This window comes from Varanus komodoensis, unplaced genomic scaffold, assembly GCF_004798865.1.
Source record: "Varanus komodoensis strain SLA01 unplaced genomic scaffold, ASM479886v1 scaffold9, whole genome shotgun sequence".
Classification (NCBI taxonomy): domain Eukaryota; kingdom Metazoa; phylum Chordata; class Lepidosauria; order Squamata; family Varanidae; genus Varanus; species Varanus komodoensis.
Window position 1 is genome coordinate 5,304,284 of NW_025336598.1, and position 15,251 is coordinate 5,319,534.

Consider the following 15,251-nt stretch of genomic DNA (forward strand, 5'->3'; position numbering starts at 1 on the left):
GGACAATCTAATCTTTGCCCCGACAGGGCTTGGATGAGCCTCCCACGGCTCACTTCCGTACAGATACCGGCGTGATAACGGGAGCCCCCGCTCTTCACAGCTGTCTTGCCACAATGCCAACCAGAAGTCTTCAGCCAAAGCAGACCTGAAGCTGCAAAGCCTTAATGCATCCTAAGGTAAAAAAATCTTGTTCTTTGTATAAAGTGACTGCAATAAATTGCTGTAGAGAGATTTCAAGAAATGTGTTTTGCCACTGAACCATAGCCCATTCCAAAGAAGGCAGAATAACTCATAGTCTAAGGATCAAAGCACAGACCCACAGAAGTGAGTGCTAGAGAATGTCTTGCAAGGTGGGCTGAGCTGCTCCCACCATGTGGCTTACTAGTCTTACCTATTTAAAAATTGTGCATCCAAACCACACACAGGATCTGGGGGAAAGGCATATTTGTGCAAGTGTGCACTTAAGTACATGCACATTTCCAGAAGTATATACTTGTGCAACTAGGCACTTTAAAATACAAATGACAGTGAAATGTCACAGGTTTCCTGAGAATTATGCTCCTTTTTGTGTTCAGGATTGTCAATAGGACCTACTCATAGAATTTGCAAACAGGAATGAAATTCTCATGAATGCCTAATTATTTTTAAGAACTTTATCATAAACAGAAAAACTTATAAAACTGTAAATGAAAAACACCATTTCAAAATAGGCATACTCACTTTTATACACAAAAGGTACAGCCCTTTTAAGATGATGCCTTGTAGGACACATGTTGTTTCAACTTATATGCAAATTTATTCAATTTTATAGGTTAAAGCAGCTATATCTCATATGATTTACTTAATCTTTGTTTAATTGGGTTACAATTCTATAATATTATTACCCATACTGATTCTGAAATTACTGCTTTCTAATGCAAACATTTGTAGGGGCTGTAATTAACATACAATGTTAATGTGTATGAGTTAACGGTTAGCTTTTTGAGTTGAGAGGAGAAAATGATGCTATCAACCAGGAGAGCATTTCAGTTTAGATCTTCTACTTCATGCTGTAGTACTCTTAACAAGTGGGTTATAATGTCAGCTAGAAATCAACTGTTTTTTCTGCATCCATGCTACATTTCTGCTCCTGCCTGACTTCCATTCGCTTCTGTCAGTCTTACCTGTTTCATTATATTCTAAAATAATTAGCCGCTTTATGACTCTTCATGCATTCAAGATATGTCAGTAATGGACACAAAAACTCTACACACTCCAGGAAGATAGAATATCAGCACCCTGTATCACGCAAAGAGCTTCCAAGGATACAGTAGGTTCTTCTCTTCAAGCTGACATCCTAGACAAACGTGAGGATGGGAGAAAGGCTAGAATGTGCAAACAAGGTTTATGTCTACTGAGAAATTGTTAGTTGAATATAGTACAACTTGCGCTTTTGCAAGAGTGCAGCATTTAAAGTATTTGCAACTGAACAATGTAGTATAACATCATTATTCAAAGAACATGAGAACATTCTTTGTCTAGAAATGAGTATTCCAACCACTACATAAGTATTTTCTTGTTTTATTCATATGACTGCTCAGCAGGGGGTTGTATTAGTAAAACTCATAATATCATATCTGACAAATGAGTGCTGCAATTAAGGTTGACAGAACTATGCTGTGAAGGAAGAAAAAGCAGGAGAGACATTGTGTTCACAAATTCCGAAGCAGCCAGTCCAGTACTGGCAACCGCACAAAGTTCCCCAGTGCCTCTCCCAGCTGCCTTTCCTTCTCATACTTCAGTACTGCTTGCATCACTTCTCCCACGCTGTAGCCCCTTTCCACTGCCACTGTGGAGAGTTGTTGAAGCTGTTGAAAAGTGGGGTGGGGAGAATCCAGGAATGTGATATGTTTATGAAAAGAAATGGACACATTGTAATAATTCACAATCACCAAGACTTTTGCATTCTCAGTCTCCTTCAAATATATATGCGATAGTCAATTTCCTCTGTCATCATCATCAACTCTCCTTCCTTCTATCTCTCACTGTGTGTGAGGGTATGTGTGGGTATTGCCCTATGGCTCCTTGAGGAGCAAGCTAGCCTTTAAAAGGATGCTTACCTGATTTTGTAAACTCAGGCAATAATCTCCTGGGGAGATGAGTGTTTCTGATGGGAACTTATCTTCTGGCCAATGGCAGAGCAGGAGGGTTCTGAAGTCACTGACTGTCCTGCTCCTGAGGAAGGACATTTGTTGTGCTATGGGTAGTTAGCATGTAGTGTTTAGATGCATCTTCTGCCTGGTACTCCCTTTTGGGCAAGCATTTTTCCTTTGTGACTAGCCAAGCCCCTGAAGCAGCAATTTGGCCATGTTCCCAGGCAGTCATTTTGTGATGGCAATCAGCTTCTCCAATTTCTAAATGTGCTCATGGACTGAAAAAGGATGTGAATATTACAGCTTTAGATACTGTAATTCAAGGATGAATTTAATAATTTAATCATTGACCGACTGAGAGATATTTGGTCATCCATCTATCCTTCTTCCTTCAAGTTGCACTTACAAAACACATACACAAATTAAACCCATTTAAAAGTTCTTCCTTCCCCATAGCAGAAATTTGGGCACTATTATTCTGTGAATAGATCCAGGGTACAGAAATAAACAGATCTCAGCAGCTTTTGCCAAATTACAATTCCCAGGATTCCTTGGGACAAGCCATGACAATTAAACTGGTATCAAATAGGTATTCATTATACTACAGATATACTGAAATACACATCTATTATAATACTAGCATTATTGAATAATAATACTACATTAATTCTTCATCCTTCCAAAGCAAGAGTTCTGTACAGTCTAAAAGTTGGCATGTTCCTATATTAAGGGAAGGTGATACAGATTTTTCTCCTATCATGCAGAAACAGTGGAACATCAACAGTGTGTACCAAAGATCAAAAGAAACAAGATCTAAAGATATGTTTAAAAAGTCACTAATGTTATGTTTGCTTGTACTTTCTTTGATTATTATTTTCCTTTATTTTCCTTGAACATTTTGCAAACAGCCTGATAGCTAATGTAACAAATAAGCAAAACAAGAGCACAACAACTATGTCAAGAAGGAGTTTACTGATTTATTTTTCTGGGGGAAAGTGCATTATTTACCTATCACTGTTCCACAAGAAAGAGCTGTTTGGACTGGCAATGCAATTGTTCAGTTGAGAAGCAGGTGAGTACTGCCCTCCTCCAAGTGGGCACCTGCCTAGCGTGGGCGCTTCAGTTATTGTTGCAATTAAAAAGTACCTGCAGAAGGCACAGACTGTGCCTATTACTGCATCAAATGCTGTTTTAGATACATGGTGCAGAAGGAGCCAGTGTGATTGGACACCCCCACCCCAGTTTTGTAAATTGCATTGCTGGTCTGGCAACAATGGCATGACCGGATTTGGATCCAAAATACTGAATTTAAAAAGGTGAGGAGGAAGAAATCTATTTCACGGTTTCCACTGACTACTGTGGGCATATTCAGTGTTGAATCATTATAAAGACAAACTAGGAACAGGTCCAACAACAAAAGGTTACTGTGTGGACTGGTCTTGTTCAGTGTCCTGTGAGCCAGAATACTCTATTTCAGTCTTTCTTCCATATGCTGGTGTGCTCCTCCCAAGGTAGTCCTCACTGGGCTGCTTAGAGGAGGAGGAGGAGGAGGATCCTGCCTTGTGGCCTTTTCCTTTTGAGCCTTCTATGGCTACTGGCATGTGGACAATGCATTCTTGGCTATATCAGAACCCACTGTTATCTCTGTGCTGTGGAAATACTTATTTTATTTATTTACAACTTTTATATGCCATCCCTTATGCATGGCATCTCTGGACGGCTCACAATCAGTAAAATCAAATACATTAAAACATGTGAATGATCCTGAGGCAGGCAAATTCTGCAAAGCTAAAGTGGATATAAATGCATTTCTAAAGTAGCCTTTTAAAGCTTCCATAATTATATAATAAAACTTACAAACTATGGAGGATTCCAAATATACTTTTCATATTTACTCAGAAACAAATCTTGGTATGGTTGGTGGGGCTTACTCCCAGGTAAGTGTACATTGGCTTGCAGCCTATGTCATCCCTACAGCAATTTTTTATGATAATATGAAGGAGAAAGCTGAATCTGAGTGTGCTGGAAATCTCTATAACTTTGAAAATGTTCGTGTGGAAGCATTCCACTGCCCTGAGAAAAGCCTTTTCTGTAGCAGTGCCCAAAATATCCTAATCTCTCCAGGGAGGGTAATTTAGGGGGAAGAGTTAGTATCTCCACCAGACATTCCTACCCTAACCAAAAATACACATTGACAATTACCTATAACATATTAAGAAAAACAAAAGAAAATAAACTGAATATCCTTAAAACACATGCAGAAATTAAATACTCTCCTGTGTGAATGCCCCTCATATTTTTTTTAAAAAAAGCTTTCATTGTTTACCTTATTCAAGGTCTCCTGATCATCATCCATGAAGTACAAAACAGGAATGCTTAACTGAGAAGCTGCTACCCACTGAAGGATGGCTTGGAGTTGTTTGTTGTGAATATTTTCAGGAGCATTCTGGTTGGTCACAACCACTTTGTGCCCAGATGCACTGTCTTCACCTGACCCTATTCGGTTTTCCAGTGTTTCTGTGCCCTTTGAATATATAGGCCCAGAGGCATCTTCTCCATCACCCATATCTCCAAGACCTGACTCTGGATTGCTGTATTTAGCTATCATGAGACACAACTTGGTCACTGTATCGACCAGGTTGTCAATGAATGGCCCACTGCCTCCTTCCTTCCTGTTGACATCAAACTGATCCAAAATCATTTTGGTTAGTCCAGATATGGCCTCTTCATAAGAGTGATCTACTTCTGAAAGGCCTGATGCCCCTGGTCCTTCAGGGCATCTGTAACCACTCTTGTATGTTTCATCTATCGTCAAAGTCCCAGCGTTTCCTCCTAATTTGTTGACTGTCTCATTGATGAGCTTCTGGATGAGCATTACAACAACACTTGACATATCATTTTGAGTATTTGCTTCAACATGTTCATCGTCATTTTGTTTTAATGTATCAAATTGTTTTGGTGATGCCAGTAAATTGCCACCAGTTTCTTGAGACATAAACCCTAAAGTGGTGCCAGCTGCCTTACTAGACCTGCCACCTTCAGCTGCATCCTTCATAGAATTTTCCTGCTGGACTAGATGATACTGTATCAGCAGTAATGCTGTCACAATCAGGTCTCTTGCCCAGGAATCTGTTGAAAGATTAGAAAAGTCTTGATTTTCTGGATTCAAGACAGCTTTTGATGGCGGGACATTTGATCCTACAGTGTTATTCTGTTGTTTCTGATGCCACATAGTGAGGCCCTCCTTTATGATGTGATTGCCAACTGTTTCTGCACATGTCATTTCCTTGTCTTTAACTGTTTCTGTTTTTGTGGCAGAAAACCTCATGTTCTGACTCTTTGCATCACTTCCTGTACCTGTCTTGAGAGTTGCAAAGGCCATGCTCTGTGACCTGGCCTTCTCGCTCACCTGCTTTTGTACGATAAGAGCATTATGTAACCGATTCAGCATGGCTTGGACAATTTCAGAGGCCTTTTGACTTCCTTGGGTGAAGAGGCTCCGTTTCACTGCTGAAACAAAGTCAGAGTCAGTCATGAGTGTACCAGTAACATCATGCAAGTTTTTCATGCAGGAATCTATCAGGTCAGACACAACCTCCTTAGAGTGCTTCAGCAATACCTTTTTCAAAACTGCACAAGCTACATTAGAGTCATTCACTTTGATTTTCATTGTCTTCATAACAGAGACCATCATATCTGAAACCACATTATTGGCATAAACCAATATTCCTTTACTCAGTGAGTTGGTATATTCATCTCGACCAAAGCGTTTCCTATGGTTGCAGCCTTTGGTTCCATCTCTGCAAGGTTCACTCTTATTAGGTATTTCTGTATTTTCTTCTTTGTAATAAAATGAAGCTTTCTTTTTAGAACTGGGACTTTCTTCATATTTGCATTCACACATCCTGGATGGATTTGGCTTGCAGTCCTCTGTATCCACTCCAATAGACCTGTGACCATGGTCTCCAGAAGCAGCAAAAAGTGACTTATGTATACATGTGTTGTTGACATCTGACCGATCGGTCATCTCTTTGCGTGCCATTGCTATGGCAAGGTTAGAAAGCCTATTACAGTAAAAAGAGACTTCATCAGGATCAGGATTTGTATTGGGTGAAGTAGAACCATCACTTTCTTCTTCCTTGGATTCCTTTTGACAAGCAGCCTTCATTGCCAAGTGAAAACTAGGAGATCCCCTGTTGGAGCTGACATTCACACTGAATTCCTCATCACAGACGCTGTACCCACCAGGAGAATGCATATTGCGGTGTGGCATGCTTTGCCTCCCCACAGATGGCTCCCTTGACCTGGCACCACCTGCATTATTGCTGGCATTCAACACATTTTGCACTCTGATTGAACACTCTTCCAGATCTTTTCGGAGCCAGCTCAAGACTTTGAGTGGATCAGAGGAAGTTTGTTGTAAAAGCTTGGCTGAGTCAGTCTAAGGAATGAAACAAAAGACAATTTTACAGTGGGTTAGGACTCATGATTATCATATTAAATTAATGTAAAAAACCGGTCGCTCTCAATTCTGTGGAAGACACTCCTTGGACAGTCCGTGTATCAGTATAATGGATGTAACCTAATCCAAGAAAATTGCCAGCTATCTGAAACAGCAAGTACAATTAGAGCAAAGGACTAGCAAAATCATGAAATGCAACTCTCTATTAGTATTAGTATATAACAGAGTATACTATGTTATTAAAATAATTAGTCATAATAATTATGCATAACAAAGGCAGCCAAAATGTCCATATTTATCTATAATTTGTAGATTATATCTAAATACCACCCATTAAAAATGGAAAGTTTCATTAAATCCTCCACCCACTATATTATTGTAGGTGGATGTTTATCCTCCAAATGTTGTAATAATAATCCTTTAGTTGTCAAAACAGCATGGAAAATCCATTTGCTTTGACCTTGCATTAAATCCCAAGAGACAGGACATTAAATATTAAAGAACTTTCCATCACATGATCTGTCCCAATATGTCTGTCTTAAACAATGTGAATTTTGCCAGCTGTGGAAACATATTATTCAGTTCATACTTCACAACTTTATCAGAAGATGCAGGATGTTACTTCAAATGGTGGCCAGCATGGATTAATCAAAAATAAAACCTGTCAGACTAATTTAATCTCATTCTTTGCCTAGGTAACCTCCCAAATGGACAGAGGAAACACTGTGAACATAATCTACATGGACTTTAGCAAAACTTTCAACATAGTGCTACATGACATTCTGATAAGCAATTTAGCAAAAACTGGACTAGATGGGAAAACTATTAGGTGGATTTAAAATTGGCTGCTAAATGAGAAATAAAAAGTGCTCATCAATGGCACCTTCTCAAATTGGATGGAGGTAACTAGTGGGGAGCCACAGGGTTCAGTCCTGGGCCCAATGCTCTTCAACATCTTTCTTAATGATTGAGATGAGGGAGTACAAGGAATTTGCAGATGATAAAAACTGGGTGGAATAGCAAACACCCTAGAAGATAGACTGAAGATTCAGGGATATTTTGATAAACTTGAACACTGAAAGCAACAGATGAGATTCAGTAAGGACAAGTGCCAAATCCTCCACCTAGGAAAAAGAAACCAAATGCATTGAGAAAAGATGGAGAATATGTGGTTCAACAGAACTGAAAAAGAAAAAGATCTCAGAGTAATTCTGGACAATAGTCTAAGTATGAGCCAACAATGTGATGCAGCTGTCCAAAGGGCAAATTCTGTTTTGGAAATACTGCCCTATGACTAGAGAATGAGAGAACTGGGAATGTTCAGCCTTGAGAAGACTGAGGGGGGACATGGTATCCCTTTGAAACTACCTGTGCTGATCAAATTCACAGATGATACTAAAAAATGGGGTGTTGGCCACAACTGAGGACCAAATACACCAGATCCAAAAGTGGGCAGGGAGAACAGAATGGTGTTCAATGTGGATAAGTGCAAGGTCTTGCACTTGGGGCATAGGAACGGGTGTCATAAGTACAGGATGGGGGACAAGTGACTGGAGAGTAGCACTTATGAAAGGGATCTTGGGCTACTGGTCAACTCCAGGCTAACAGGGGGAATGCGTCTCTGTTGGTTCTCCTGGACCTCTCAGCAGCTTTCGATACCATCGACCATGGTATCCTTCTGGATAGGCTAGCGAGATTGGGGGTCGGAGGCACTGCTTTGCAGTGGTTCCGCTCCTATCTCAATGGCCGATTCCAGAAGGTGGTGCTGGGGGACTATGGCTCTGCGCCATGGCAGCTATGCCATGGAGTACCGCAGGGATCCATTTTGTCCTCTTTGCTGTTTAACGTCTACATGAAACCACTGGGAGAGATCATCAGGAGGTGTGGGCTGCGGAATCATCAGTACGCTGATGATACCCAGTTCTACCTCTCGTTCTCTACCAATCCAGGTGAGGCAGTGGCTGTGCTGAACCGGTGCCTGGCCGAGGTAAGGGGCTGGATGAGAGCCAATAAACTGAAGCTCAATCCAGACAAGACGGAAGTCCTGTTGGTTGGTGGATCAGGCTTCGGGGAAGGTGAATTGAACTTAGTCCTGAATGGGGTTGCACTACCTCTTAGGGACAAGGTCCGCAGCTTGGGAGTGCTCCTCGACCCAGCGCTTTCACTGGAAGCTCAGGTGACAGTGGTGGCAAGGAGTGCTTTCTTTCACCTTCGGCTGATCCATCAGCTGCGCCCCTACAGGGAGAATGACTGCCGGGCGACAGTGACACACGCATTGGTGACTTCCCGACTTGACTTCTGTAACGCACTCTACGTGGGACTACCCTTGAAGACAGTCCGGATACTTCAATTGGTTCAAAATAGAGCTGCCAGGCTGCTGACGGGGACTGGACATTATGTTCACATGACTCCAGTTCTCCGTCAGCTTCACTGGCTTCCCATTGAAGTCCGGGCCCAATTCAAGGTGTTGGTTATGACCTATAAAGCCCTTAACGGCTTGGGTCCTGGTTACCTGAAGGAGCGCTTGCATCCATATATGCCCGACCGCCCCTTGAGATCTGCGGGAGAGGCCCTTCTCCAGGAACCCTCCGTGAAGGAAATTAGGAGGGTAAGTACTCAGAGGAGGGCTTTCTCAGTGGTGGCGCCCAATCTATGGAATGCGCTCCCCAGAGAGGTCCACCTGGCGCCGTCGTTATTTGTTTTTCGGCGCCAGGTGAAGACCTTTTTATTCAAACGTTATTTTAATTGTTAATATTATTTATTTATTTTATTTTTTGGGCAGGGCGACTTAAATTATACTGTTAAATTATATTATGTTACTTGTTCATGATTGTGAGCTGCCCCGAGGCTTCGGCGAATGGGGAGGCATAGAAGTTCTCTAAATAAATAAATAAATAAATAAATAAAATGGGTATATGTTTCTATAAAAAATGTATTGATTTTTCTTTCATTCATTCCTCCTCATACTCAACTATACATAGTTAATCAAATACTACAGACAGTTTCATATAGATATGCCCTCCCATATGCACATACTTACCCTCCCCACTGCAAAAGTATTCATGGTGAAATAACAGTTGTCATCTTACCGTCCAATACTGTTCCTCCTCATCAGTGGGGGTATAACGATCAACTTTGCACAATCCACTCTGACTCTGTAACCAATCAATGCTCTCTGTCATCTTGAATGAGAAGAAATGGAAACTACAGTGAAATTTAAAGCCATCAGATTTTACCTTAATGGCTCCTTCTCCTCTACTATTTCAGCCCTGGATATAGAAGAGACACGTTGGAGAAGAATTTCAATCCCCCTTACTTACTGGATAGTCATCTGCTAGAAATGCTTTAAGCTGGATTCTTGCACTGAGCAGTGGGCTGGGTTCAATTATCTAAATGACCCCTTCCAACATATGATTCTATGAAGACCACAGGCTAGATTGCATGTGTGCTGCAATTCTGCAAGAGCAGCACTGAAGGCACAAGATGTGGTACTTGGCAGAGAATCTCAGCATTTCTCTGTTTTGTTGTTGTTCTCCTTTTTAAAAGACATTAAGTTTCTAATCCTTAGAACAGGGATGGACACCATACTCAGTTGTGAGTGCCACACATGCAGCTGACATGGGGTCAGAACCCACACATTGCACCCGCACAAATGTATACATGCATACATCCCAACAATCTTGATGGAAATTGCTCTTTCCTTGCTACTAGCAGTATAAGAATGATCAGTGTCATATTCATTCTTCCTTCTCGATCTTGGCAGAGCAGCAGAGAGTGTGCAGAGAGTGGCCAGGGAACTGGAGAAGGCAAGGTAGGAGCTTGTGCAGAGGATCAGAGGCTTATTAAGCTGCACTCAGCTGGAAATATCTCTTGTCTGTGTCCCTTAGCTGCTGCCCGGGCTGCCCAGGGACATTCTTCCCTTATGTCTTTTTTTAAATTGTTTGTTCTGTTTTTCTTGTAGGGTGATCAATTCCTTTACATGGCCGAGAGAATTCTCCAGGCTGGCTGGGAGCATCCTCTTTCCAGGCAGAAGGATGAGGGGAAGGGCTGAGGAAGAAACAGTCAGGGAGACATGGAGGCATGTCATCTGCAGGAGGAGGCCAGCACAGGCTCCTCCATCTCCTAGAGCCAACCTGGAGCTGGGAAACAGGTTTTCTTTGCTTGGGGAGGCTGGGGCTGATGAGGACCTGGGGGACTGACCTTTTGGGAACTCCAGCCTGGGGCCAGATGCAGCCAGGGGGCCATTGCAGGAGAGATGAGGGCCAAACCACAGCCATCTATCAACACTGGGAAGAGACCATGATGAGTGGTCATCACTGGGGACTCATCATTGGGCTAAGGGGTACTGAAGTGGTGGTGAGAGAGAGCTGTTGCCTGCTGGGCACACACATCAAGCATGTGATGGACAGATTGGAGCATCTTCTTCCCTTGGGGGGTCACCAGCCACTTTGCTGATCTACATGGAGAGGAATATGAGGAGGTGTCACACAGAGGTTGGTATAGACCTGTTTTTCCCTGTGGAGGAGGGCAGGATGTGTTTCAGTAGGGCAAAAGTCAAGGAACCAAGATTCAAGGTGGATGCCAGGAAGTACTTCCTGATAGAACTCCTAGGGTATGGAATGGGCTTCCACAGGAGGTGGTAGAAGTTCCATTGGTGAGGGTGTCCAAGGATAGGCTGGACATGAACATGGTAGGCATGTCATGAGTGAAGCTGGTAGGAGCCAGGGGGTCAGATAAGATGGCCCAGGAGGCCCCTTCTGACTCATTCCCAGCATCAGGGTCTTCTCCAGTGAGTCCTTCCTCCACATTAGATGGCCAAAGTATTCGAGTTTCATCTTCAGTATCTGGCCTTCTAAAGAGCAGTCAGGGTTGATCTCCTATAAGACTGACTGGTTTGATCTCCTCGCAGTCCAAGGGACTCGCAGGAGTCTTCTCCAGCATCCCAATTCAAAGGCCTCAATTCTTCGGCACTCAGCCTTCCTTATGGTCCAACTTTCACAGTCATACATTGCAACTGGGAAAACTGTCGCCTTGTCTATATGAATTTTTGTTGACAGGGTGATGTCTCTGCTTTTTAGTATGCTGTCTAAATTTGCCACAGCTTTCCTCCCCAGGAGCAAGCATATTTTAATTTCTTGGCTGCAGTCACCATCTGCAGTGATCTTGGAGCCCAAGAAAATAAAATCTGACACTACCTCCATTTCTTTCCCATCTATTTGCCAGGAAGTGATAGGACAGGATGCCATGATCTGAGTTTTCTTAATGTTGAGTTTCAAGCCAACTTTTGCGCTCTCCTCCTTCACCCACATCAAGAGGCTCTTTAGTTCCTCTTCACTTTCTGCCATTAGAGTGGTATCATCTGCATACCTGAGGTTGTTGATATTTCTTCCAGCAAGCTTAATTCCAGATTGTGATTCATCTAGCCCAGCCTTTTGCATGATGTGCTCTGCATATAAGTTGAACAGGCACTGCAAGAATATACAGCCATGCCGTGCTCCTTTCCCAATTTTGAACCAATCAGTTGTTCCATGTCCAGTTCTCACTGTTGCTTCTTGACCCACATAGACCCCTAGCATGTGAAATGAGTGTAATTGTATAGTAGTTTGAACATTCTTTGGCATTGCTCTCCTTTGGGATTGGAATGTAAACTGACCTTTTCCAATCCTATGGCCACTGTTGAGTTTTCCAAATTTGCTGGCATATTGATAAGGCCCATTTGACTTCACACTCCAGGATGTCTGGCTCGAGGTCAGCAGCTACTCCATCATGGTTATCAGAGACATTAAGATCTTTCTTGTATAGTGGGAAATTAGTCCCTTTTAAAAAAGTCCTTTCTGTTTCAGCAATACTACAAGTGGGAAGGATCTTGGAATTGTTCCAGATCACCAGATGAATATGAGTCAATGTGATAAAGCTGTAAAAAAGGCAAATGCTATTTTGGCTGCATTAATTGAAGTATCACCTCTAAGTCATGTGAAGTACTTTCCTGTGCTTCCTGAGCACTGGTTAGGCTTTGTCAAAAAGACAGTACTCAAGATTTAAGAAAGATACAGCATACTGGTAAAGGTTCAAAGGAGGGCAACAAAGAAACAAAGCCCTGTGAGTAGAGGTTGAAAGAATCAAGCATGATTCATTTGGAGAAGACTGAGGGGAAATATTGTTGTACTCTTAAAAAGTACTTAAAACTCTTAAAAAGTTTGAAGTACTTAAAAAGTTGTCACACATAGGAGGGCCAGGATCTCTTTTTAATTATCACTGTGTGTAGGATACTAAGATAATCTGCTCTGTTTACAGGAAGCTGGGTTCTAGATGAACATAGGAAAAACTTCCTGTTACAGCAATAGAATGATGAAACAATTTACTTAGGAATGTCATAGGCTCTCCCATACTGGACGCATTCCAGATGCAGCTGGACAGCCATCTGTTAGGAAAACTTTAATTTGGAGTCCAGCATTGAGAAGGTGGTTGGACTTGATGGCCTTTTTGCCCCCTTCCAACTCTATGATTCTACAATTCTTTTTAAAACTTACCATTGTTTATATGTTTTGTAGGCCCTAGGCACATCTATGAAAGGTTGTAACTGACACTCACAGCTTCCAGGAATGGCTTCCATAGGCTGCCATATAGGGAGAAAAAATCTACAAGAGAGGAACAAAACAACTGGTATAAACAGTTCACTGATTTACAGTTCTTTCTTTGCAAATATATTTCTTAAACCAACAATCATTGGGTTTAATCTACTGGAAAATATTCCTTTACCAAACCTATTAAAATGAGATCAATGGCTGGATTCATACATGCTAAGTCACACTGCAAACAAGCAATGCAATGTGGTGTGTTAACCAAACAACCCATCCTATGCCTGACAAATGCTCAGACTTGCTATGGTTTTTCCCCTCCTTCTGTCTACCAGACTGAAGTCTGTTAAGTTTTGTTTAAAAATTTGCTCTCCAAAGGGTTTGTTGTGAGTTTGTTAAGCATAAGGAAAAGAAGGAAGGGACCAACTCCTAACATCAAAGGAGTAAGTGTACCAAAACTCAGAAGGACGATACCTCCCTCTTGGCAATGTAATCCTCTTGTTTGTAAGTGTTCAACTGACTGTTCCCAGTGTCTTTCATCTTTTCCACATTTCATAGGAGGGTATGACCTGCTGGGAATCACAGAAACTTGGTGGGATGAAAGGCAAGTCAGGAATGTGAACATAGAAGGGTATCCCGTGTTTAGAAAGGACAGGAAGGGAAAGAGAGGTGGGGGCGTGGCTTTATAAGTCAGGGAAGGGATAGGATGCAGTGAGATAGAATGCAGCACAGATGGGGATTCGGTAGAGGCAGTCTGGGTGAAACTTAGGGGTTTTGACAGGGAAAGAGACCGGACAGTGGGGGTATGTTATGGCCCTCCAGGTCAACCTGAGACCCTGGATGATGTCCTGACAGGCCAGATTCTAAGGATATCTCGGGGGAGAGACACAGCAATTATGGGAGATTTCAATCCCCCGGATATTACTTGGGAGACTCACTCAGCGGTGACAGCCAGGTCACATCGCTTCCTAGAAGCTATAGAGGGAGGGTTTTTCACACAGAGGGTCCGAGAGGCGACGAGAGGGGGAAACATCCTTGACCTGGTCTTGACCAATAGGGAGGAGCTGATAGGTGAAGTACAGAGTAGGGGAGCTCTGGATGCAAGTAATCACTCCATCCTTTGCTTTGAGATCAGGGGACTGGGGACATGCAACAGGTCAAGCACTAGAAGCTGGGACTTCAAGAGGGCCAACTTTGGCCAACTGAAGGCCAGACTGGGGAAAGTCTCCTGGGATAGGTTAGTGGAAGGCAAGCGAGTTGAGGAGGGGTGGATAGCACTTAAAAGGAAGGTTTTGGAGGCACAAGCCTTGACGATACCTCTAGTCAGTAAGGTGGGGAGGTGGAGGAGTGTGCTGCCATGGATGCGAAAGGTGGTGGTTAGAGGGATTAGATGAAAGAGGAACCTCCATAGGAAATGGGTACTGGGGAAAATATACAAAAGGGTATACCGGGAGGAGAAGGCCCATTGCAGGATTCTTCACAAGCCTAAGGCTGATTATGAGCTGAGACTTGCCAGGAATATCAAGAGCAACAAAAACAATTTCTTTCAGCATGTAAATAGGAAGAGGAAGGGGAGACAAGTAGTGGGACCACTAAATAAGGAGGAAGGAGATCCAGTGACTGATATGAGGGAACAGGCACAGATGCTAAATGACTATTTTGCCTCTGTGTTCTCCCCAAAGCAGGATGGAGGATATCCGCATAGGAGATTAGATGAGGCTGGGGACTCAGGGGAACAGATTAGAGTCACCCCCCTTGACGTCAAGGGGCTCCTCAGGGCATTGGACATTACAAAGGCGCCAGGCCCTGACGGGTTACACCCGAGAGCACTTTGAGAGTTGGCAGGGGTTCTCTCATGCCCGCTGGCCTCCATTTTGAGGCCTCGTGGAGAACAGGTGAAGTTCCAGAGGACTGGAGGGTGGCTTCAGTGGTCCCAATTTTCAAAAAGGGTAGTAGAAGGGACATGGGGAATTATAGACCTGTTCGCCTTACGTCCATTGTAGGAAAAACAATGGAAAGGCTCATAATAGAGAGAGATCTAGCGATGCTAGATAGGGAAGAGAGGCTGGCGGCCACACA

At 42.8% G+C, this 15,251-nt stretch overlaps 1 protein-coding gene across 2 annotated transcripts; it reads right to left on the reverse strand.

The window, feature by feature from the left end:
- Positions 1-1,540: 1,540 nt before the first annotated feature.
- AKAP3 (A-kinase anchoring protein 3) lies at positions 1,541-13,731 on the reverse strand. 2 transcript variants are annotated; one of them, XM_044418465.1, is made up of 4 exons: positions 13,125-13,731; positions 9,684-9,776; positions 4,459-6,573; positions 1,541-1,847 (listed from the first exon to the last, which is right to left on the reverse strand). In XM_044418465.1, exons 1-4 carry the CDS (start codon positions 13,125-13,127, stop codon positions 1,692-1,694), a joined length of 2,367 nt encoding a protein of 788 aa, XP_044274400.1. In that variant the 5' UTR covers positions 13,128-13,731; the 3' UTR covers positions 1,541-1,691. The 2 variants fall into 2 exon arrangements, with proteins under 2 accessions (XP_044274400.1, XP_044274401.1); XM_044418466.1 differs by lacking the exon at positions 13,125-13,731 and having other exon boundaries at positions 9,684-11,172.
- Positions 13,732-15,251: the final 1,520 nt, after the last annotated feature.